Below are 23,807 nucleotides of genomic sequence, written 5' to 3' on the forward strand. Positions count from 1 at the left end.
GGGGCCGCGCTGGGTGCCAGGAGGATCCGCTGCCAGAGCAGGCCCGCTCGGCCTGGCCGCCTCCGGCCCCGGCTCCCGCGGCTCCTCCAGCTGATGCAGGAGCCCCCGGGCTGGCAGCGGTCCTGCCCCAGCAGCGCGGCCGCTCCCCCCGCTTCACCCCGACACAAACCGGCCTCCTTGCAGCGCACCCTCTGCCATGGCCCCGAGCCTCCGTGCCCCGGTGGTGGATCCTCCTTCCCGACTTTGCTCTGGGCGTCCCAAAGCCCGTGGTAAAGGAGTAGGCGACCTCCGGCTCTCACAGAGCCCCGCAGACCCTCCACCTCGCCCCGGGCCGGGCCGCCGCTGGAGGGCAGAGCGCGGAGGGGCGGCGAGCGAGGGGCGGGCACTGCCGGGCCGCGTCCCCGGCATGTGAGCATGCCGCGCCGGGAGGAGGAGGAGGGATTCCTCGGCCGGGCCGGGGGAGGTTCGCACTGGAGTTAGCGCCGGGCAGGGAGGAAGAGTGAGCGCTGCCGGAAGCGGCGGAGGGGCGGCGGCGCTGGGAGCCCGCGGTGCTCCGCGGGCAGCAATGTAGCTGGGTGACAGCGGCCGGAGCGCGCCGCCTCCGCTGCCAGCGGGCCGGTGCGGCGGGTCGGGAGCCTCTCCGGGAAGGCGGCAGCCGCGCCTCGCCTCGCCGCTCCCCCGCTTTCCCCTCGGCGCCGTCTCTCGGCGCGGCCCTCCCTTCGTTCCTCTCTCCCTCCCTCCGCCGCCGGCCGGGGGGCTGCGGCCGCCACCGCTGCCATGGGGCTGCCCACGCTGGAGTTCAGTGACTCCTACTTGGACAGCCCGGATTTCAGGGAGCGCCTCAAGTGTCACGAGATCGAGCTGGAGAGGACGAACAAATTCATCAAGGAGCTGATTAAGGACGGCAGCCTCCTCATCGGGGCCCTGCGAAGTGAGTCGGGCGGCGGGACCGGGGTGGCTGGCAGGAGAAGGGGCTTCTTTTGTTTGAATGGGCGCCGGACGCGGGCTCCCCTGCCGGCAGCCGCCGAAAGGCGCTTCCTCAACTTTCTCTGCCCCGCGCCCTCCCTTTCTCGCTCCCCGCTGCTGTGCCTCGCCTCGCCTGCGGCGGGCCCGGGTGGGTGTCCCCGGGGAGCGGGGGAGGCGCGGGCCCTGCCCCGGCCCGGGGGCCCGGCCGCGCCCTCCCCGCCGGGACCGCGGGCAGCGCGGGGGCGCCGCCGGGGCGCGGACCGGCCAGGTGGTCCCGCCTGGGGATGCGGGCAGAGCCCGGGGTCGGGGCTGGGGCGGAAAGTCGCGGTGCAGATCGCTGTACGGTACGGACCAGGCGTGGAGTATTGCGGCGGGGTCTCTTCCGGCACGCCGGCTGCTAGTTGCGTGTCTTCAGATAACGAAGATGTCCGTAATAAGTGGGCAAAGCAAGATAATGAAGTGAATTTATACGGAGTGTTTCTGTCTTTCCCCCCCATACTCACGCGTCTTCGTGTGGTAGATTAACTTTTATGTATTTTGAAAGGTTCTGAGAGCAGAGATAAACACGAACAGTGCAGTGCTTTTAAAAGTCTGTGAGTTGAGCAGTGACAGCTTTCTGGGGCGTGAAAACGGCAGTCATGCTCTGAAGATCATACAGTGAAAGCTAGGAGCTGCCCAGGAGCGTCACTAGACTCGGTTTGTCCTCCCGTCCTGTAAACCTTGCCATCTACTTGTCTTTAAGTCACTTTTGACTTTAAGAGATAAAACTAGACTTTAAGTCACCTGTTGCCCAAAGTTTTCCTTCATGGAGAGCAGAGAAGTAACTTACAGCATCTCTTTTTGCAAGGTGAGACAGTCAAAGGAAAGAATCGCTTTAATCCTTAAAAACATCTGCCACATTGACATGGTGTGCTGGTTTTTGTTGGGTTAGGGGTAGCAGTACCGTTTGTTATGTGGACAGGAGACAGGTGTTACTCCGAGTTCTGTAGCTCTTAAGAACTCTTAAGAACTGTTTCTAACCTGGAGTCTAAACCCAAAGATTGTGTCCTTACCTAGGAGGTAAAAAATTGTGAGGATTTTATTTGCCCAACAGTAGGATTGAATTGTACTTGTTCATGCATTAACCGTGTATTTACAGCATTGCATTTACATAAAGCAGCTCCTGTCTTTTTGAGAGTTTTTTTTCATATAAGTGCATGTATTTCTGCACACATCAAAGTTTTAGTGAGTATCTGGGTACAAGCCTAGTATCTTATGTGAGTTTATACTGGATTTAATAAATTCCTGGACCCATGCCCACAGGATGTGAGATGACCGATTACACAGAAATAGTGCTTATTTGTGTGTGTATCAGTCTGTCTATATCTCTAAAAACTCATTGGTATATTTTTTTTTTCATGCAAAAAAGTTGTAGTTGTACTTTAAGCCTTTCTTGTTGCTAAGAAGCTTTCTTCGTGTAACAGAAAGTCTGAGCTTGTTTTAAGTAGTAAAAACTTACTATTACAAACCTGGTCCTATAAAATAGCATGCACAAATAGTAATGACAGATTAGGATACCACATCAGTACTTTTTTTGACCTTGACTAGCAGTGAGAACTGACCACTTTAGGTTCCAGATCAAATATGAACAAACACAACTTTCTTCTTAGGCTATCTGAAGACAGGCTGAGAGTTTGAGGCTGTTAAGCCTGGAGAAGAGAAGGCTCTGGGAAAAATTTCCCAGCTTTCCAGTAGCTAAAGGGGGGCATACAAGAGCCAGAGAAGGACTTTTTACAAGGATATGCAGTGAATAGGCCAATGGGTAATGGCTTTAAACGGAGTGGGTAGGTTTAGATTGGATATTAGAAAGAAAGTCTTTGCTGTGAGTGTAGTGAGGCTCTGTAACAGGTTGCCCAGAGAAACTGTGGATGCCTCATCCCTGGAAAAGTTCAAGGCCAGGTTGGGTGGGCATTGAGCAACCTGGTCTAGATGGAGGTGTCCTGGCCCATGGCAGGGGGTTTGGAACTTGATGATCTTTAAGGTCCCTTCCAACCCAAGCCTTTAATGAGTGTCAAAGACAGATTGCAGTAGAAAAAATACTGTATTTGAGAAGTAATTTGAACCCTCATTCTGAAGTGAGTAATCCCATTCGTTTTGGGGAGAACGCTTAGGAGTCCTTGCAGGATTTAGAACAATATTTCTCTCTTAAGTAATGACTACTTCATTTGTAAGTTCTCATGATTTTTAAAACTTGTCGTTTAAATGTTATTCTATTTGACACAATGCTTATTGTATCCTGTATACAGATCTAGAATGTTGTGTGTCTTTTACCCTTAGAAAAATAAAGTCTGTTCTGGTATAGTAGGAAATCTTTGTCCTTTTGTTCATTTCAAATCCCTTAATTTCATGACTGTGCCTTCTATAGAATATTGCCTTAATTCCCATGTTAGGGCCACTGGGGAAATGTCTGGATTTTTCTTAACAAACTAGAAATCCTGAGCTTATTCTCTGCAGACTGTTGTAGATGCTGCAAGAACAGTGTACCTGTTACAGCAAGTAACACTATTGTATATTTCTAGAGCACAGAAATTTTATTTGTTTAAGCAAATTAGCTACTCCTACTCACCTTTAAAGTCAGTGAAGTGTGGAATACTTATGCCAGCCTTCGGTTTTTTTAATTTCTTTAACTGTGTTTGAAAATCAAACTGTGAAGTAGTTGAGTTTAGTGATAACTCTGATTTGATTTTTGAATATTTAATAACCTACAAGCCCAGAAGCAAAACAGGCATTATTTACCATGTTTTATGTCTAGGTGATCTAGCATTTTTATTTACACATCATTTTGTAGGATCAGTTCTGATGGGGTAAAAAAATCTGGACTCTGCTGCAGAGCTTCAATGGAAATGAGTTTTGGAACATGTCATCCCTGACCATTCATAGAGAAGAGACAGTGAAATTGACTTAATGCAGTTAGAAAACACAATAATATTTTAAAGGTTGCTAAATATAAGTTCCGTTAAATGAAATGACAGCATGTGCATGGTTTTTCAGGTGGAATTGAACTTCTGTATTACAAATGTTCCAAAATATTAATATTTGCACAATCAAGTATTGAAGATACTGTAATAATGCAATGTTTATAAATACCTGACAGATTCCACATAAATTGAAGGTAGAACAAATAGGCTCAATGTAGTATGCAAATATATTGCATTTTATTTGGAGTGGTCCCAAAATGAGTCAGACTTTATTTTGATGTGGTTTTGCTGCGTTAATTCTGGAGAGTGCTGGTTTCCAAAGTAGCATGCAGAGCTGTAATACTGTGTTCCATGAAGCAGCAGTTGATTGTTGTGAATGCAGTGGGAACTGATAAAGCTAGGATTGATATAAAATCATCAGCAGCTTTTTCCTAGCATTTTTTTGCAGTGTTTCATTGTCTTTCTAAATAAGCAGGACCCTGTGAGTAGCCCAGAACAACACAGATGATATGTTTCAGTCTAGCTGGGTGTTAGCATCCCATCCATATGCCCATTATGCCTACTTCAGCCTTGTCCTACAATTAGTATTTATAGCGATGGACTACACTTCCTTTTTCAAATCAGCTGAGGTACTAAATGCATTAGTATCTCTTGAAAGATTTAGTTTATGCATATAATAGACTTTCCTATTATATTAAAAATTTTCTTTTGACAGAGATTTAGCCCTGTGTATAGGCACATTTAAGTAGAAGCATATATATAAGCAAATACAGTTTTTTAGTGCACTTAGAAGAGGATTTTTGGTGTTAACTTTGGAATTAAGAGGGTAAAAAACTTTTTAGAAAAAATGGTTTCCTGTTACAACTGACCTTCTTGATTATTAGGTAACAGTTGATTTCATAAGTTATTCAGTCACCTAATTTAATAGATCTTTCAGGTGCGTGTTTAAAGTGCATATTCCTAAATGCTTCACATTGTGAGGTCCAGCTGTAGAATGACTCCTAAGGCAGAATTGATATTTTTCCTTCTTGTTGATTGCAGGTTGTTTTCAATGAAAGCATCAGGTCTATTTTTTTTCTGTACTTTTTCCCAGTCATGTACTTTAAAATTTCTTTGTAGTTGTCTTCTGAAAAAGCAACCTAGTCTAGGGTGTTGTCCTATAGATTATATAGGAAATTCCATTACAGAACTAATATGCTTTTAATTTCCGTAATAGGACTACTGACTTGCCAAAGTTAATGAATACTGTATTAAACAATCCAGAAAAGTGACATGCATCGTGTACAGGTGATCTTATGGCTCATTGTGTGCAGAAGCATTCTGTTTCTCCCTCTGATTTTTGAGGCCCTCTCCATTGTAAGTCCTATCAAGTTCACTTATATAGTTCAGATGAGAACTGCCTAAGTTTTGGGTTAAGTGGTTGAAAGTTCAGTAGGTTTACAGCTGTTTTAAGTAATACTATACTTTTTCAAGTCTTAGTATGATACAAACAGTAATGCAGAGCTATGGTGTTATATATACATGTAATGTAAATAAGGTTTAGCAGATATCTTTAGGATTTTGTAATTTAGTAGCAGTTGTTAGTTTTATTTTACTACTTGACACAAGGAGAAACAAGATAGAAATACTGTCTTTTGCAAGGGTTGCAAGGGGGTGTTATTTACCAAGGTTTTATAGAAATTTCACACAAAGAAAGACTGTATTAAGTTGCTTGGTGTATTTCAGGGTTTTCAGGGATGATTCTCGTCTCTACTAAACCTAATTATAAAAGTACAGTGATGAACCTGTTTATACATTGGGAAATTTTGGGGATGAGTTGCCTGGAAAAAAAAAAAAAAAGGACAAGATTACAGCATAAGAACTTAGGATATTTTTATCTCTTTGGGGATTTTTTTCATGTAAAAACCAAAACCTTTGTATCTTTCCAGAGACATGCATTTTCCCAGATATCTTAGCCTCACATATTTTCATGAAATTATGTCTTTGCAATGTCTTTTCCAGATTCTAAGTGAAGCAAGACTGAGTTCATTGAGTAGTAATTGCTGAAGTTTGATAGCAGTCGTTCTCCTTTATCTATGTAGATGTAGCTTACATTTCTTAGTCCCTACATATATTATTCCCAATTTTAAAAAATGTTGCCCTCTTTGTATACATAAATATGTGATGCTAACTAAACTAGACCATATAATCTATGTTGTTCTGGGGTATTCCCAGATTCCCACTTATTTAGTAAGTAAGCATTCGCAATAGTCACCAGCAGCTTCATGGAGCACATGTGTGGTCATCACACCTACTTCAGCCCTGTCCTACAACTAGTATTTGCAGTGAGAGACTACATTTTCTTTTTTCCCACTAAAAGGAAGTTACTCATTGCCATTAGTTTTTTTTTTTTTTTTTTGAAGTTATCTGTTCCATTGCTGTTCTGTTACTTCTGATGGGCATTTGCAGGTCCTGTGCAACCTCTGCTGGTGTCTGCATTATCTGTGGATTATGGATGTAACTTTCAAAAACAATTCCATCAGTATTCTGCCTTTTATGCAGAGGTACCAACAGTAAGTTGGTTGGTGGCCAGAGAAGGATCTTAATTGCTTCCTCTAGTGTTTAAAGCAGCTGCAGTCTGTATCATATTATCTTTAGCCAAATATATGTGAAGAAAACAAATACCAGGATCTAGTGGACTGTTACAGAGCGCATTATTTTCTTGCCATCACATGGTGATTCATTTTGAACCAGTAGTACCTGCAGGTGAATTTCCATACTGTCAGTAATGATTATTGTATTAACAAAGACCTTGAATGACTCAACATGGGTGTTCTTAAGCCTTAATACTGAAACTGGTATTCTTTAGAGAAACTTTGTAATTGGATTATGTCAGGCTACTGAAGGAGCAGTTTTGAGTTTCAAATGCCATACGAAATGATGTCTCTGCTTGAAGAAAATATTGTGGATTTTTTTTTTTTTTTAATTAGGATTTTAAAACCGATTTCTTTAAAAGGTCAAATTTAATCTGTTTCTTAATGGGCCAGTTGGCTTGTTGTCTACTATGTGCTTCATTTGCTATGAATAAGATAAATGAATTCTATTAATAAGAGACCAGCTGCTTGAGGAATATTGTCTTTACTACAATGGAAAATATGATGCTGTGATCACTGAACTTGTCCAGATCTCTTGGGTTTTTGTGGGCAGAAGTGCTACAGCAATTTGCAGTTTCCTGTTATAGTAAATAACTTCATATTCATCCTCTGCAGAAAAAAAAAAATACAGAGGACAATACAGTCTTTCTTCCTACTGAATAATAAGCCAGTGCTATATCTTTGTCTTTCTATTTTTCCTATATTCTCAAAACTGTAATTATAAATAAATCTGGAATATAAGGAAATTTGGTGTCATGGATTTACTTTATTAAATCCAGTCTCCTGCTAGTATTACCTAATGTAATCCCTACTTGTCAAATTCCATTTTAAAAACAATTTTTATCCTTTCTATTTCTGCTAGAAGGCTGTTCTAGAACCTTGTTACTCTGAGAGTTGGGTACCTCATTAAAAATAAATTTAATCTGGAAATTCAAACTTGTTTATGCTAATTTTCCTTTCACTCAACATTTCTGTACTGTTGTTTACTTGGATTTGCTTGGTGAATAATCACATCCTTTTGCTGGACTGAACAAGCTGTTCTCATCCTCTCTTCTAAGTGGTTCTCTGGTTTCTTGGTCATTTTAGTAGCTCTTTTCTATGCCTTTTTAAATTCACTTTTAAGTTTTCAAGAGCTCTAAAAGTAGGGAAAACAAAACTAGCATAATATTTTTCATAAGTTTTATCTTTCCTCATATTCTGTGAGAACATCAATCATTAAATGAAATCAATGGTTACGGTCCTCTTTTGATTATGTAGTACTATGTCTTCCTCAAGTGTGTCATTAAAGGCGAAAAAGTCTCAGCATCTTAAAGGCAGTAGCAATGAAGTATATATTTAAACTGAAGAAAAAGAGCTTGACCTTCTTCCATATTAATATGGAATTGAAGTACTGTTGGGCAATAATGTAACCTCCCATTGGCACCCTATGAAGTGCAAATAGCTTTCATTAGAAAGATACATTTCACAGCACGTTATAAACTATGTTACAGCGTAGTTTTCCAGATTAGTCAGAAGTTATCAATTTAAATCACTTCCCTCTCCTGAATTATGCAGACTTGTATTTCACAGGACACAAAAGCTTAAACATGTTACTGTACTCTGGTGTTTTGCTTAATGTAGTTCTGACATGGGAAAACAGTATGGAAATTCTGTACGTCTTAAGAAGTCTTTTCTTTTAGCTCAATATTCAAGGCAGGATACAAGGTGCTGCAATGCCTCGGTCATATAGTTTTTCCTACTACTGATGTTAGTTGAATTGCAGGTTGGTTAAAGAGAGGTTTGCCCGCCAGATGTGGATTGTAGTGTCTGTTTACAAAGGTACTCTTGGTCTCTGGAAGATACTATGTAAATTAAAGTAGGTATCACCATTAGGATTAATTTTCTACTGTGAAAGCATTTACTTAAAGTAAACATAATGAAAAATAAAACAGGTAACAATAAGAAGAATCAATTTGTGATTTTGCCAAGAGGTTGGACCAGATGACTCTTGAGGTCCGTTCCAACCTGATATTCTATGATTCTGTGATTTGATCTTGTGGAACCATCAGTCTGACAGGAGATCAGCTTCTGGTGTCTTCTTGCAGAAGCCACCTCTGCAGTACTCCTCCGCCTCTACCTTGCCTTGAACCAAATAAAGCTCTTCTCCAAGTATTTTCCATGCTTCTGTCTTTGGAAGAGAAACATTTTGGTTCCTAAAAAGCAGCTGCTGTCCAGGCATTTGATGACTGAGAATTGTTCTGTTTTTGTTGATAGGGACAGGTGAACTTAGGAAAAGAATAGGGGAATAATTATTAAAAAGTTGCAAATTTTTAATTCTTTTACAGTAAATCTTAGATGAGGTGGTCATTCAGCTGACCTGTTCAGATTTCTAAGGATATAATTTTTTTATGCTGACTTCTTCCTGCTGCTTTCTGCTCAGAAATACCTGGGCAAGAACCTGGTTGCTTCTAGAAAATGATCAGATATAAAAATCATCTTTGCTCTTCTTCCCTATGTCCTCACCCTTGCCACTATCTCACCACCACGCATGGAAAAACCCCACAAATCCTTGGTAAAACAAGCAATACAGGGGGTAGGGTTTCATAGTAAAGACATTTCCTTTGAGTCAGCTGAGTTCTTTGTTTGCTAATCGAAAGTGTACAAGAAGGGATAACTGGATGTATTTAAACTTTTTTTTTTCCTGCTGTAATAATTAGATTAATTTCAAGAAGTGGCCAAATGTCAGTGTAAATATGTGCAGATCAGTTCTTAAAAGCCATAGTTCTTAAAAGTGCAGATCATATTTAAATGAAAGAACAGAGAGATATGTGATGTTGTAGGGGTGCATGTTGATGTTCAAATGCCTTCCTAGATTATCAGTGTTGTCGAGGCCTTTGGAACACTGGGACCTTGCTATTCAAAAAGTTTACATTCCTCTGTAAGTCCATTCTTTCCATCTTCTCACCCTTTTCTGTCTTACCTTATTTACCTTTAGCCTTTGTTTACAAATGATGAGGAGGAGTCAAGAGAGGTAGGAGTAGGGAGAACACAAGAATTCATCTTCTGTGGAATTTACTATTTGTATAAACTGTTTAAACCCATGAATGTTATAGAGGGGTGATCTTCCTCTAAGCCTAAAATTACTTCTAGATTGCAGGGAGCATGCAGAAGAAACTTGCTGCTTTGAAAAAGAGTGCTCTGAGCCTGTTCTCTTCTTGAACCTTTTCATGTCTAGAACTACCACTGCCATTAAAACAAGCTGTGTAATGATACCTAAAGAAAAAAAGAAAATAAATAACTTTCTGTGCTCCTCTTGTGAATTACCAGTTGGCCTACATACACAGGGAAGCTATAGAGCTATGTCGCTTACCTTCCGGGAAACCTTGAAATAAGTAAGACTTGAGCTTTACTGTAGGAGTGGTAAATTCCCCTTATTCTGGAGAAGTGCAGAAGTTATGAGAACATTTGAGAGACTGATACTGCTGAAACATGTTTGTGTAAAAATACATCTGTTCATTCACAAAGTATTGTCAAGTTTTTTACCTTCTAGGGTAAATAAGAAGTATTTATAAAATATTTTACCTCTAGGTTGGGTATTAGGAAAATTTTTTTTCACCCAAAGAGTGGTGTGCACTGGAGCAGGCTCCCCAAGGAGGTGATTATGGTACCAAGCCTGCAAGAGCTCAAGAAGTGCTTGAAGGGCAATGCTCTCAGGCACATGTTGGGATTCTCAGGCTTGTCCTGTGCAGGGCCAGGAGTTGGGCTTGGTGACCCTTGTGGGTCTCATCCAATTCAGGATGTTGTATGAAGCTGTACTAACTTGCATACTACTATGAAGAATCTGTTTTAGTACAGAAAAAGAAAAATGAACTAATGGCTTCTTAATAAAAAGTAATAGTTAGCTTATAATAAAAATTTCAGTGTGCTCAGAGATGCTTTTGTGAATCTCATCTCATGGTATGTGCTATTTGCATAAAAGTCAGTGTCATCAAGAGTTGGGCTTTGTCATTTTCAGTATTTTATGAGTTGGTTTCTCCATCTGAGTTGTGCCTTGAAGAGCCAGAGAGTGGGACCAGGCAGAGATGCAATAGTACAAAACAGATCCAAGGAAAAGAATTGCTGCTTTCAGTTGGTATCAGATCTGGTTAAATAGGAGGTGGTTTAAGCCACAACAAAGTAGGTGAGGTTAAAATAATCTTTGGGCATATTAATATTTGATTAACCGTGTGCACATACTGAAATGTAATATGGCTTCTTCACCTCTCCTGGTTTTTTTTTCTTCTCCCAGTTTCAGCATATTATTGACCAAGCCTGATGGTTAAAAGTAAGGAAAAATAGTGCAGTTTGGTAAGCATCATGAATGCCTGATGTTTTTTGACTCATAGGTCTTTGTCTAGGAACTCCTGACTGGTTGTATTTGTACAGTTTGGATATAAGAACTTGTTACCTTAATTTGATAAATTTATTGATGTAAGTCAGTTCAACTGAAGTAGCAAGGAAATGAATGTACTGTAGCTTCTCAACATATTTTCTTCTTGACAATGGCCAGTGCTTCACTCCGGTTTTTAGAGGGAATTCCCTTGCTGCTTTTTGTTTTTAAAAAGTATGGTGAGACTTCTGTGTTGGAAAACATGCTTTTCTTTTTTGAGAGTTGCAAATTGTTAGAATTGCAGCAAATCACTCTTTGTTGTCCTTGCAAAATCTGTTTGAAGACATTTTCAGCAAGTCAAGAAACAGCAAATGTGGCATGCCCCCAGGGCAGCTAACACTGACTATGGAAAGTAGTTGGCTGGTGAAGGGGGAGTTGAGTCCATTTAATAAAGTGAACACGGGCTTGCAGACTGACAGATGCCAGAGATGTATGATGTTTGCAAGTATTATTTGAGGAGTTTTACAGATAGTTTTTGCATTTATCGATGTTGAGTCTGGTTCTGCTGCTTGTTTTCTGGAGAATGCTGAAAAATTGTGAAGGCACAAAGAAGACCCTTTGAACATTTGAAGAGCAAGTGAAAATGCTTCAGCGTCTTGAAAACTACGAATACCATATAGCGTATGTTTTTTGCCATTACTTAATCTGAAAGTTAAAGACTTATTTATATCACAGGAAAAAATCTTGATGGGAAGTTTCTCTAAGAGACCAATGTGCATGAAGATCCAAGTGTTGGCAGAAGCTATACAAATTCAGATTATAAACCTGCAACTGCAAAAGTAGTAAGATACCTCCTTAAGACTATAATGGACTTTTCATTCCTGGAAAATCTTAAATTGTTTGGATTTTTTTCCCCCCTAAGTTGCAGTCTTGTTCACTTATACCTGTTGGACTTGAAGTATTAAGTCCTGAAACTCCTGTTCAGGGTATGAGGCTTGTTGATTGTCTTGCCTTAAAAAGAAATGTTTTGAGTCTACTTGCAAATCATGAAGTTACATTACTTGAAGGTACATGTGTGAGTGAAACTTTTCAGTCTGTGAAGAATACATCCTTAAGACATTTTACAGTTTAATCTTTTTCATATTTAAAATACTTGCAAGTAAGGTCTCAGATGGTTTCTTCTGGTAGTTCTTACTTTGTTATCAGCGTTGTGATACAAAATGGAGGTGCTATGCTGTAATAACTGTCTTGGGGAGATGTTTTTAGTGTCTGGTTTTGTTGGTTTGGTTGTTTTTTTTTTCCACTTTCTTAGTTTTGAATACTAGGCTGTATTATTTTAGTATATATACATGCCCGTGCAAATATACATTGAAACAAAACCAAATAGCTGAAGATAGTGATACTATGTTTCTTTTCGTATATAGAGACACTAAATAAATATGTTCAATTCAAGTTGCTGTCTTACAGGCATGTAAAGATAGCAAACCTAACATTTTTCAAAGATTCTTAATGTCCGGAAAGTGGGTTTAATAACTTAGCTTTGTTATGCTATTGAGATAGATATATTCTGAAGTACTTCAAAAACCTTAAAATTCTCACAGTTCTTGTATATACAGTGTTTTGTCATCTATTACCATGACTGGTTTAATTGGAAAATAGAAAACACTGACAGAAGAACACAGAGGTGTGTCTAAGCAGATTCTTATAGGCATAAATATGAGCTTGGCAATAGACTTAATGAAGTTTTCTCACAAATACAGTCAGTATTGTTGGCTTTTTGCTACACATGCTTAGAACTGCTGCATCTTCATGCTGTTTGGGAGCCTAAGGTCAAATGAGAAATCCAAAATATTTCATTTTATGAAGAGGCGTTTAGGCACAGCAGTACATTTCCTGTTTACATAGCCAAATCTTTTTTTGTATGATGAGAGATTTCCTGATACAGTCATACAGAATTTTTGAGTTTGCACTTTCAAGCTGTAGCTTCTGTTTCTTAGCCATCATCTGCACCCCAGCCAGCATGATACAATTCATTTTCCCGTGAACTGATACGATGTTCGTCTAAGTCTTACCGCCTTACCCAGATTGCAGGATGGAAGATGAAAATGTTAAGGCCATGTTCAAGAAATTTGTTTAGCATTTATTTTTTCAGGTTTAATTGAGAAATGAAAAATTACAAGTTTTGTAAAGGTACCCTTTTTTGCCATTCTTTTTCTTTTGTAATCCAAGAGACACATTGGTCTCTGGTCTAAGTGAATGATACCCACAAATTGACAGAATCTACTCACTTCCTTTAGCTCCATACAATCTAAGAACTTATGGTTTTTATATTCTTGTGCAATGTGGATAACTGGACATAGTGCTACTTTTTCTGGTTAGGGCCTTCTCTGTGTAGTTGAAATGCAGCAGGTTAAAATGTGTTTATTCTTATTCTGTTTGCATTGCTACAGCACAACAATGATGTAATTCTTTGTTTTGTTGATTCAGTTTGTTTTACTCTTGTCTCTTAATGCAGCTTATCCCAAATCTCCCTGGGAGAGGTAATCATCTTAAATTTACTAAAATGGCGTTGCAGATGATGTGGTTTTTTCCGCCACCAGGTTTCTGACAGCTTCCAAATCATTTGTCAGTGAAATATGCATTATGCTGTCACAACTCCTCCTAACTGACTCCAGAGGCTCTTTGATGCTCTCTGTGAGAAGCCAGAGTTGTCAATGCACCTTGAGACTTTAAGACTGTTTTACAATAAAAACTCACTTGCATGCCTACTTCTATCACTTCTCTTGAGTCATTATGGAGCTCTGAGTACTGTGTTGCTGGGTCGAGCGTCAATTTTGCAATGTTTTCTAGAACATTTAAAGTTCCCAAAGGAATCTGCGTTATTTTGATAAACATTTCTCTTGTCCCTTTGTAAATCAAAATGGCACTTGAACAACAATTGCATCTGTACAGATGGCATGAAACACAAGACAGGAATGTTACTCTAACTAGTGAATGGGTTGGGGGGATGTTTTAGTAGCTTGATACTTTCTTGGTTGGTTGGTTGGTTTGGTTTTCTTTTTAAAACATATTGAGTGATTTAAATCTTGATCCCCCTGCCCCATTGTGGGGTATGCAAGAGGGGCTGAGTGCAGTGAAGAGGGGCAGAGACTATGAGGTTCTGCACCAGTGGGAGTTGGAGTTTCTGCATATCAAATCCCACATCTGGATTCTATCAAAGTTAAACTAGTTGTATGCTAAGTTCTTGCCTTCCTTCTTGTCACAGTTGTCCCACAGTGAAATAAACCTTGTGACTTGGGGAGATCTATCTTTAACTTGTACATCTTTCTCTGGTTTTGCTGTTTATAAGCATGTGTTGAGTAATTTAAGTGTCTTGTAAGTGTTGTGGGGGGATTTCACTTCCATCTCAGTTTCTACATATGCCTTTAGTTGGAAATTTAAAAAAAGTTATTATCTATGAAAGCATTAAATACCATTTGTAACATTTGAGTTAGTTTGAATGTGTTTGATTGGGGTACTTATGAAACAGGCACTTTTAAGTGTAGGAGTGAGATCTTAAAACAGTTGATGGGTATATTGTATTAAAATAGCAAAGGTATTCAGCACATTTTTCTGAAGCTAAACAGATTCTTCAGATAATCCCTACTAACAGTGCAGTAGAATTTTTTATGCACTGTATGTCGTGCTGCCTGCAGAAGTGTTGTCATACTGTTTTGTTAAATTTTATTAAAAGTATGTTAACTCTTTAAATATGAAGTCTTCTACTTCTGTAACTCCTCATTCATTCCAGTAAGGATTGTATTTGTGCCTCTCAGAGAAATTTAAGTGGGGGAATTTATGGTGAGGTACAGATAAACAACATGGAATTTGGTCTCTCAGAAGTTCGCTTCTGCTTCTAAAAGGATGTCAAGTATATGGAAAGTTTGGTTGTTTTTTTAAACAAACAAAACTCCATAAATTGATAAAACATGTCTGCAAAACCTGATTGTTTCCCAATGAAACAAATTAATGTAGTCAGTAATTAAGTCCTATTATTACTGAAATGCAAGTTTCAGATTTTGTGAGGATACTTAGGTTTAGAGTTGTGTCAGCATCTCTGCGGTCTCAGCACTGTGCCTTCAGACTTCCAGAATAAAACTGGGCAGTTGGTGACCCTCACAGAAGTACTGAGCTTCTATAACAAGTCAAACAAAGAGACCCTCTAAATTGCATAGGCTTCTGCTAAGGTTTCCCCAAGTGTCCTCAAATAACCCCTTTTCAGAGAGGGATTTATCTTACGTGGGTTGGAATCCAGGTGCCCTGTTAGGCTCCACACCAATCTGTGACAGCAAGTGAGTTTTTTAGTTAGTTTCTGCTTTTAAGTTAGCAAATCCACCCTTTGGTTGTCCTTTGAAACTTCTTTATGGTAACTGTGCCCGTTCTGAGTTAGATTGGAAGAAACTTCACGGAATATTCAAGGGAATAATGCATCAAATAGTGATAGTTTCTGCTTCTGGCATTCTTTCTCTACTAGGCCTTAATATTTCTGACTGTTGCTGATTGTTGAGTTGATATTATAAAGTAACTGCCTGCAGTGACTCCAAGATCTTTCAAGCAGTATTAAAGCTAATGTAAATAGCATCACTGTGTAGATATATTTTTTTTTCTATGTGCATTAGTGTGTGCTTCCTAAATGTAATTTTCCTGTATCACCTTACCTCCTTGGCATTTAAGATTGTGACATCCTTCTGCTGCTTTCAAGAAAGGAAAAAATGAAAGCTGATTATGAATACATGTATCAGCAGCAAAATATGTTAGTCAGTGTTAACACCCTTTTTCCAATTTGATCTCCAGATTTTATGATGACTCTGATAAATAGTAAGACTCCTTTGAGATTCAGAAAGGAATTATTTGGCAGGAAAAAGAAGTGTTAATACAGAAAATCTACTAAAATTTGATTCCGTTATAGGAAGCTGCTGCAACTGAGTTAAGTACTTGTTGCTGCCTTCATGCCCTGGCAGTTGTAAAACCAGTTTGGTTGGTCTATCCTGTGATATTCCAGATCACTGAGTATTTTACTGGCTTAAAGCCCACATCCTCTTGTGTTTCTTTCAAGATAAATACTTTACACAGCTGGAATATGCACTTTGCTGAGTTCAGTACTTAGCAAAACTGAAGCTAAAAGAAGAATCTTGTGCTACCTTCCTTACAGCTGTACTACTGCCCTACCTTGATCTTTAAATGAAAATATTTGTTTGGACTGTAAAATATTATGAGGATTGTATAGGTTGCTAATGATATTTTCGTAAGTGTAAAAGAGCAAGAGCTAAAAGCTCTTGAATTCTCAATGGAATGTGATTTTTTCAGAAATGTGTAATTCTTCACTGAAAAAGTTGTTATGCAAGTACCTTGAGGTATTGCTTATCTGTGGAAAGATGATAAAAAATGGAATCTGACTATTGTGGACATCCATGTTATGTTTTTTCATGCAGTAGGACAAACCCATGAATTATAAAATTATGTTTTAAGTATATTTTGGGAAGCTATATACCAGCTAGTAAAGTTAGCAGCTGCATAATCTTTTAGCCACTTGGGTAATTCTGTTCAAGGAGACTTCTTAAGCCGAAGACTTTACTAAATTTTCTTGCTAAGGCTGAACTTTTGAGGGTTATTGGATTTTGTTTTTCTTTGAGGGAAGAGTAGTTTCATTTTTCATGTTAGAAGCAGGAGGAGGAAGGATTAGCACAAAGAAAAATAGGCATCTTGAGTGTCATTACTGAAAAACTGGCACTGTAAGTCCTAGTTTTTGTTTGACTTAGTTGGTGTTCTATTTCTAAGTAACTGTGTGCGTATTTTGGTGACTTCCAAAACCAATAGGAAAATAATTCTCAATGAGGCTATTTATGACAAACTTAATATTGGTTCTCTCATCTATATTTATAGTTACTGTTTCCCACACTAATTTTCAGAGCACTCGTTACTTGTCTTTACCCAGTTCATAATTAATATTCCACAGTGATTTTTTTAAAAGAAATTATTTTCAGTCTTTATGGAAATTAACAGCAGAATACACAAGATTAATTTATATATTTAGGTTGAGGGTATGATACCAAAGTTAAATTTGCTAGCTCTTTGGCTGCTAAGTAATGAGTGTGACCGGGTAGCATAGAGGTAGCTCTGATTATATCAGTGTTCTGGGCTCTTGTCTGTGCAGAGTGGGTCCCAGGAGTATTGTTTTGTATTGGAAGGTGCTTGTAAAAGCATTTAGCAAGCCTGTCTTTGTGAATAATTGGCTTGATAAGAGCTGCTATGATACACTGTATGTTTACGGAGCCAGAAGTTGTTATAGCGCAGAGCTGTGCTATAACAACAGTCAGCAGGAGTCGTTATGATCTCTCTTAACAATGTGTGGATTGGGTGTCCTTAATTCAGGTACAATTCACAAAATAGAATTGACTTTAGGGAAACTTTGTATTGCCCTTCATGTTAGACCCAAAGATATCTGCCAAACCATCTGCTTATTGGTTGCTGTAATTTTAAATAAAAGAATTAAAAATAACAAACACCATCCCTACTCCCTACTCCAGCTAGTTAGTGCCATGTTTTCCTCCTCTTGCAGCCAATATTTTAATGTGCTCTGTTTACTTATGTCAAGGAAGCTAACATGAATATTTTGGGAAGAAGATGTTTTGCTTGGCTGCTCAATGAAGTCTCTTGAGTAATTCAAAGACTCTTCATTGATTCGTGTTTATGTACATGCTCAACTGAAGATGAAAAAGGATTACAGTCAACAGACATGGAAAGGACCATCCATTGCAGTTAAGCCTTTTACATGCTCACAGAAAGAAAAAAAGATACTGCATTTGAGAGGCAGTGTCCAAAATCCAGACTACCACGTTTGTGCTCTGCTTGTTTGGTTCGTATTGCTCATTGTAAACAGCAAATGCTGTCTAGACTGAAACTTTTCACTTTGCAGAGAATTCCAGTTCCATTTTAAAAGGAATTGATGATTTGAGAATTGGGTCCAGTTACAGAACTCATTTAGTTTTAAGCTTGTTAAAAATTCCCATGGTTTTTGAAAAGTATACTTTCATGGAAAAGTACCCACTTTTATTAAATTGAATTTAGGGAAGCCGTATGTTAAATGCTGCCGGGCATTTGTAATGAAATCTACAACTCCTTTAAGCCACTTCTCATTGAGAAAAGGGAGAGGAGGAGGCTGTGATGGAATGGAAGTCCAGCTAGCCAACAAACTGTGAGCCATGCAAAACTGGTGCTCCAAGTGCAACTTTTTGCAGCGTACTTGAGGGAAAATGTTGTTATGGTGAGGTCAAGGACATTCTGCAGTCAGTCTTTGGATAAAAATACACTCCTAGGGTTAAACACCAAATTTTCCTTTATGAATAATATAAAATAACTGGTTCAGGCTCAAAGTGTTTCTATTATTTTTTTTTTTTCTTCACTCTCTCGGTGAATTATTGACTCCTTGACTTATTATTGACTTTTCCATTGTGTGTGGAAAACAAGGTGGGTGGGTATTTTCCAAAAGCTGTGTTATCAGCTATTTCAGTGTTGTTTTGTATCTTTAAAGAAGGATTTTTTTCCCATTTCTCTTGGTGAAAACCTGTGTAGGCTTCTTCTACAACTTTTATGCAAAGAAATTTTTCTTTCCTGTCTTTTCAATATTCCCTCAGATACTGATTCTTAAGATGGAGCTGTGATGAAGTTAGAGTGAAATCTTAGTTGGAATTAATCCTAGTGAAAATGTATATGTTTTTTGAGAAAGAGAAATAACATCAACATCATGCAGCACCTGAAAACTGATGGAAACATTGTATATGCAAAAATCCTATATTAAATTTACTTAAATGTAAACTCTTCTGATTTAGAAACATCAGAGTTTAATTGTGCAAACCTTAATAGTTCTGTTCCAATTTTGTCTCATCTTTTTCTTTTTTTATCTTTTTTTTTTTTTTTTTAAAGATGCTTGGACTAAAGTTTAGCAAATGGCTGTTAAGGAAGCAGGCATGTTTGTGTGTCGGGTGTTCTTCATTTTCATGGAGACTGAGTTGAAACAGAGAGCACTAACTGCTGTAGCTGGAGCAGCTGGGCCTTCTGTAGGGACTGCATTAAATGGATCAAAACAATGTTGTGCTGCTTATTTATATTTTTCTATTATTTATTTTAATGAAATTAGGATTTTCTTCGCTCTGTTTAATATAAAACTATTTCAAAATTGTGCTCCCTTGGAAGAAAGAAGTTGCAGATTTTGTGATGACAGGGAAGTGTGAGAAGCCATGTTGTTTGTAGCTCTGGTTAACATCTCCTGGTCTGACAGAATGGCATCTGGAATAATGGGCAAGAAGTTGGGATCCACAAAGGTCTGCGTAATCACCATTTTGGGGTGTGTGGCCTTAGGCCATCTTGCTTTCAGCATTTCCATCTGTAAATAGGGTAATGGTGCTGGATAGGACATAAAAACATACTTCTTTTACTCTTTCTAGACTTAGCTTGATTGAAGACTGAGAGAATTCCGTGTTCATTACAGGACTTGGATGCTATGCAGTGAGCAATAATAGGAGGAGGAAAGATCAGTACTGAACCCTGAGGAAAAAAAAAAATCATGTAATAGTTGTCCACATAGTGACTACCCTCATGCTAAGAATAATTTAGGAAAATTTTTGAAGGAGAATAGTGAAGATAATATACAAGTCCAAGGAATTAAGCTTTATAATCAGCCTTCATTGAAGCTGTTTTGGTTTGGTAGTCCAAATCAAGTTTTTGTCAGCTATTTATTTATTAATGCAGTTATTTTTACTGTTAAAAGTTATACTTAGTTTACCTCATAGTACAAATCCTTGCTGGAAGAGTTACAGCCATGTAATATAACTAAGGGTGTAATGGCCCACATCGTCTGGCTGTGAAGCAGTTGAAGATAATACAGCTTTCATCTCCCTATCATTGCTCACACATTGGAGAACATCTCCTGTGGTTCAGCTGGCAAGACAGAACATTTTCATGATTCTTACTTTTTCAATGTGAACTCAGCTGCTTCTCCTATTATTCTTTGTTACTAAAACAGATGACCCTGGGTGGGTGGCTAAAGAGGGATAACCCCTGGTGATGTATTGGCTCATCCGTGAGAGTGATAACCTCCTACTAGCAAGTGGTGGTGATCAGCTAATGGTGTCTTGAGACATTCAAGCAATTACAAAATACGTGTCCAAATCTTCCTACAAAGAGCATGAGCACAACTGTGCAGGGTTGGACATGAAGCTTATCTGGTGTTACATCCTGTCTCTAGATATGAGTGAGTCCTGTGCTGTGGGTTCTGTTTTTCTCTCATGCACGGCTCTGACTGTCTAAGGCAGAGAAAAACAGCAGGCACAATGTAGTGAGGCCTTCCACTGTCTACAGTGCTTTGGGGCTTGAAGATTTCCTGAGAGAGGGGTTAGTTATGTCTTTAATAGCTCTCAGTGGATTTTTCTTCTGTGAATTTGTCTAGTCCTTTTTTGAACCCACATAAATTTTTAATATCCAAAGTATCTAGTGATAGTGAGATTCATTATTTAACTACAAATTCTAAGAAAAACCATCTTCTTACTTCGTTTTGAGTTTGCTTCTTGCTCTGTTAGATAGCCTTTTGTTTTCACCTGGGAGACAGCCATCATTTCTGTACTGGTTGTCATTTTTTAGAACTCTTGTGGGTTCCCAGTTATCCCTTTCAGGCTGATTACTGTGTGTGCATTTCTTTAAACAAGGTATTCTTGCCATTTGCTTACCATTTACCTTTGCCTCAATTCCCTATACCTTTGATATTAAGAGACAGTGTCAAAGAGTAAGACAAAATCTGTACATAGTTTTTAAGTGCAGGTCTCTCATGGAGTGATGGAGTGGCATTAATGCTGTTTCTCTTTTTCCCCAGTTTCAAATAATTTGATAGTATTCTTGACTGTGCCTGAGTGTAGAGCACTAAAACAACCTAGTTATTATGTATCTGTTTTAATGACAATGTCTCATTTGTTAGTGATAGTAGTTAGTTCAGAACTCATTATACATGCCATAATATAAACATTACTGGTACTAATGGATAGTAAGATTATTAATTAAAGGATATCACTCTGCCAGGAAGATAACAAGAGGATGTTTTCATATGTTCCTAAATCTGTTTTTGTGACAGGAAAGTAGAACAAAATGCCAGAGAATTAAAATTTGAAAAAAATGGTACATGAACTATGTAGAAGGCTAGTTGGTCCTTCTTACAGGTTAGTTGACTTAAGAAAAACTGAACAGACTTCAGCTGAAAGTCATTCAAGTTCCTTCTTTTTGTCTGAGAAGTTAAGTAAAAAATCCAGCAAAACGAATATGAGGGATATTTCTCTCTTTTTTTTTTTTTTTTTAATACAATGATCCTGTTCTTTGAAATGCCTTTATATGTAGAAAGAAACATCATATACTGATTTTTACAGGGGTTATTTCTTATACTCTCTGGCTGAATGCAGTAAATCTGGAAAGTAAAATGCAAAAACTGTAAGTGTTAAGGAAAGTCTCATGCAAATCAAAGTTTAACTCCAAACTCCTTGGGAATGCTTAATTCTGACTTGTTTAAGCAGGAGCTCACCTGGTGAAAAACTGATTTGTAGTTGTGTGTTTCATTAGTTAATGAAGCATATTTCATTTGGCTGATATTTTTTCCCCCCATTATTAGAATGTAGGTATTTTGGTAACAGGTTTTTGAATTTATGATACTGCAAGTGATTTAATTTAAACCCTCAAAAGTGTACCTTTAAAAGGCTTTTAAGTGCTTTCATGGCTCTCATCTCTGCATTTTGTGAATTCCTGTCATATTTTACAGGTAGAAGACAGTTTAACTAGCATGTTCAGCTGTTTTGCTGTATGAAACTGATGTGTTTAGTATCCATTTTCTCTAAGTAGTGAGAAGGAGCTAAGCAGTGCGTAGTAGTGGACTGCCTCTATGGTAGACTGAATGCATAAAAACTGCCTTTAGGCCAAATTTGGTCAAGACATTTAGTGACATTTAATGTCACTGAACAAAATCCTGTTTGATTAGGAATCTCAGTTCTGCCCTCCATGTGTGGAAGTGCATATGTGACTCTCTAAACAAATGTTACATCTGTTTGTGTGTGTGTGTGTTAGAACTCTCACGCCCCCACCCCTTGTTAAGTGTAGTACTGAAGTACAATGTGGCTGTGATATGACTTGTCTGATCAAAAGAATCTAATCAAGCCTTGTATTCCTGAGCTTTACTAGCCTGAAAGAATTTCATATGGAAAGTGTTTCATTTCCTTTAAAGCCAAGTGGTAGTATTTTCTTCTTTTTTAAATAAGCTAAATATATGCATTTTAATTTTTTCCCGTCTCCTCCTCCTCCTGGTCTTACAACACATTTTACTTTGTTGCCCAAGCACAGAAAACTTTGTCAGGAAGAAGGGTGAGCAATGCTTCTGTTTCCCATGACCCTCAACTCTAATGTTGTTCCAAGAGCTCACTACTTAGAAATGCCTTGATAACTGCTTTCATTCCTTTCATCCCTCCCCCACCATCCAGCAAAGGCCAGTGGGACCCATCCTCCTTTGAGCAGCTCTCTTCACAGAACAGGGGAATCTACTTAATGTAAAAGTCATGGAACATAAAAGCATTGGAAGATACATGACAGAATTTTTTACAGCTGAAGATATGCATGATAATTGCTGCAGTGATTTATTCTTGGTTTCCTAGAAGCAGCTTCTCAGAGCTCCCTGTTCATACCACAAATAATCTTATTTTTTATTTTTTCCTCTGGATAGGAAGGGTAGGGGTAGTAGTGGGGAAATTGCATCTCATTCTGTATGTGCACAGCACAGAACTGGCAGAACTGATCTTGGTCAGATACTCAGAACTGTGGCTCCTTAAGAATGTGTTGCAGCATAGGCTTTAATTATATTCTGATATTATATTATCCTATCGTGCATTTCTTTGTTTTTCATTGTCTGCAAATAGGCACATGTACTTTTAAAATTTCTTTGGATGCATGGTAAGATTGAGAACAAACAGAGAAACATGTCTTTTCAAGTACTACTGAAAGATCATCCGATGCACCAATACCTTACATTGCACTAGAAATGTGGGAATTCCCGTGTTTTTTCTGGCAAATCCCTAGCTGCCAGACAGGAAATCACTCTCTGCTTTTTCAGCCTCTGACAGCATCTGCTGTTAGTTTCTATGTCCTCTTTTTTGTGGTGCTTCTCTGCCTGCTCAGTGTCGCTGGGATGTGGCAGGAGGAGTGAGAAATGACGTAGCATGCCTGGTAAACCATGTTTCATTGAAAGAGTCTGGGGGGAGAATACTGGAACATGGACCCAGCTCCCTGGAAAAGTCTGACACTGTTCTGGGAAATAAACATCCGTGGGGTGGGGGAAGAATGTGGAAGATCATGAAAGAGCATTTAAAATCCCCAGAAGGAGCAAGAGAAAGTATGTTGAGGGTCAAAGCAAGTTTGCAGGGACGAAAGTTTAGTAATCTTTGAGACATTGAGAACTATGGAGTAGTTTTATCAACAGACAGGGAAAATACTGAGAATGCAGAATGATACTCAATTATTTGAGAATGGAAAAAAAGTAGGGAAATATGCTTGTTTTCTAAGATTTATTTTTCTCCAAGACAGAAGAAATGTTGGAATATTTCAGTCCTTACAGTGGATCTTGGCCAAAAAGTTTACAGGATGAAAACAAGCATATCTGCAAAACTGTCATTGTATAAAAATGTTTTGGTTTAATGTAATTTAGAAAAATATAATAATATGCTAGAAATAGTACTAAGTTATACCCTACAGCAAATCTTTACAATTTCAGAAGTAGAAGGAAACCAAATGCTTTCTGAAAATTCTAGCCTTATTCGTGGAAAAATACTGTAAAAAATTGCAGTG

At 38.7% G+C, this 23,807-nt stretch overlaps 1 protein-coding gene across 2 annotated transcripts in view; it reads left to right on the forward strand.

The window, feature by feature from the left end:
• Positions 1-621: 621 nt before the first annotated feature.
• The window catches only part of ARHGAP42 (Rho GTPase activating protein 42), a 148,108-nt gene continuing 124,922 nt past the window's right edge, over positions 622-23,807 (forward strand). For both annotated transcript variants that reach the window (XM_039563766.1, XM_039563770.1), the window contains exon 1: positions 622-931. In XM_039563766.1, the coding sequence (XP_039419700.1) occupies positions 778-931 (154 nt within the window). In that variant the 5' untranslated portion in view covers positions 622-777. The remainder of the gene's footprint in view (positions 932-23,807) is intronic.

The sequence above is a fragment of the Corvus cornix genome, chromosome 1 (assembly GCF_000738735.6).
Source record: "Corvus cornix cornix isolate S_Up_H32 chromosome 1, ASM73873v5, whole genome shotgun sequence".
NCBI lineage: Eukaryota > Metazoa > Chordata > Aves > Passeriformes > Corvidae > Corvus > Corvus cornix.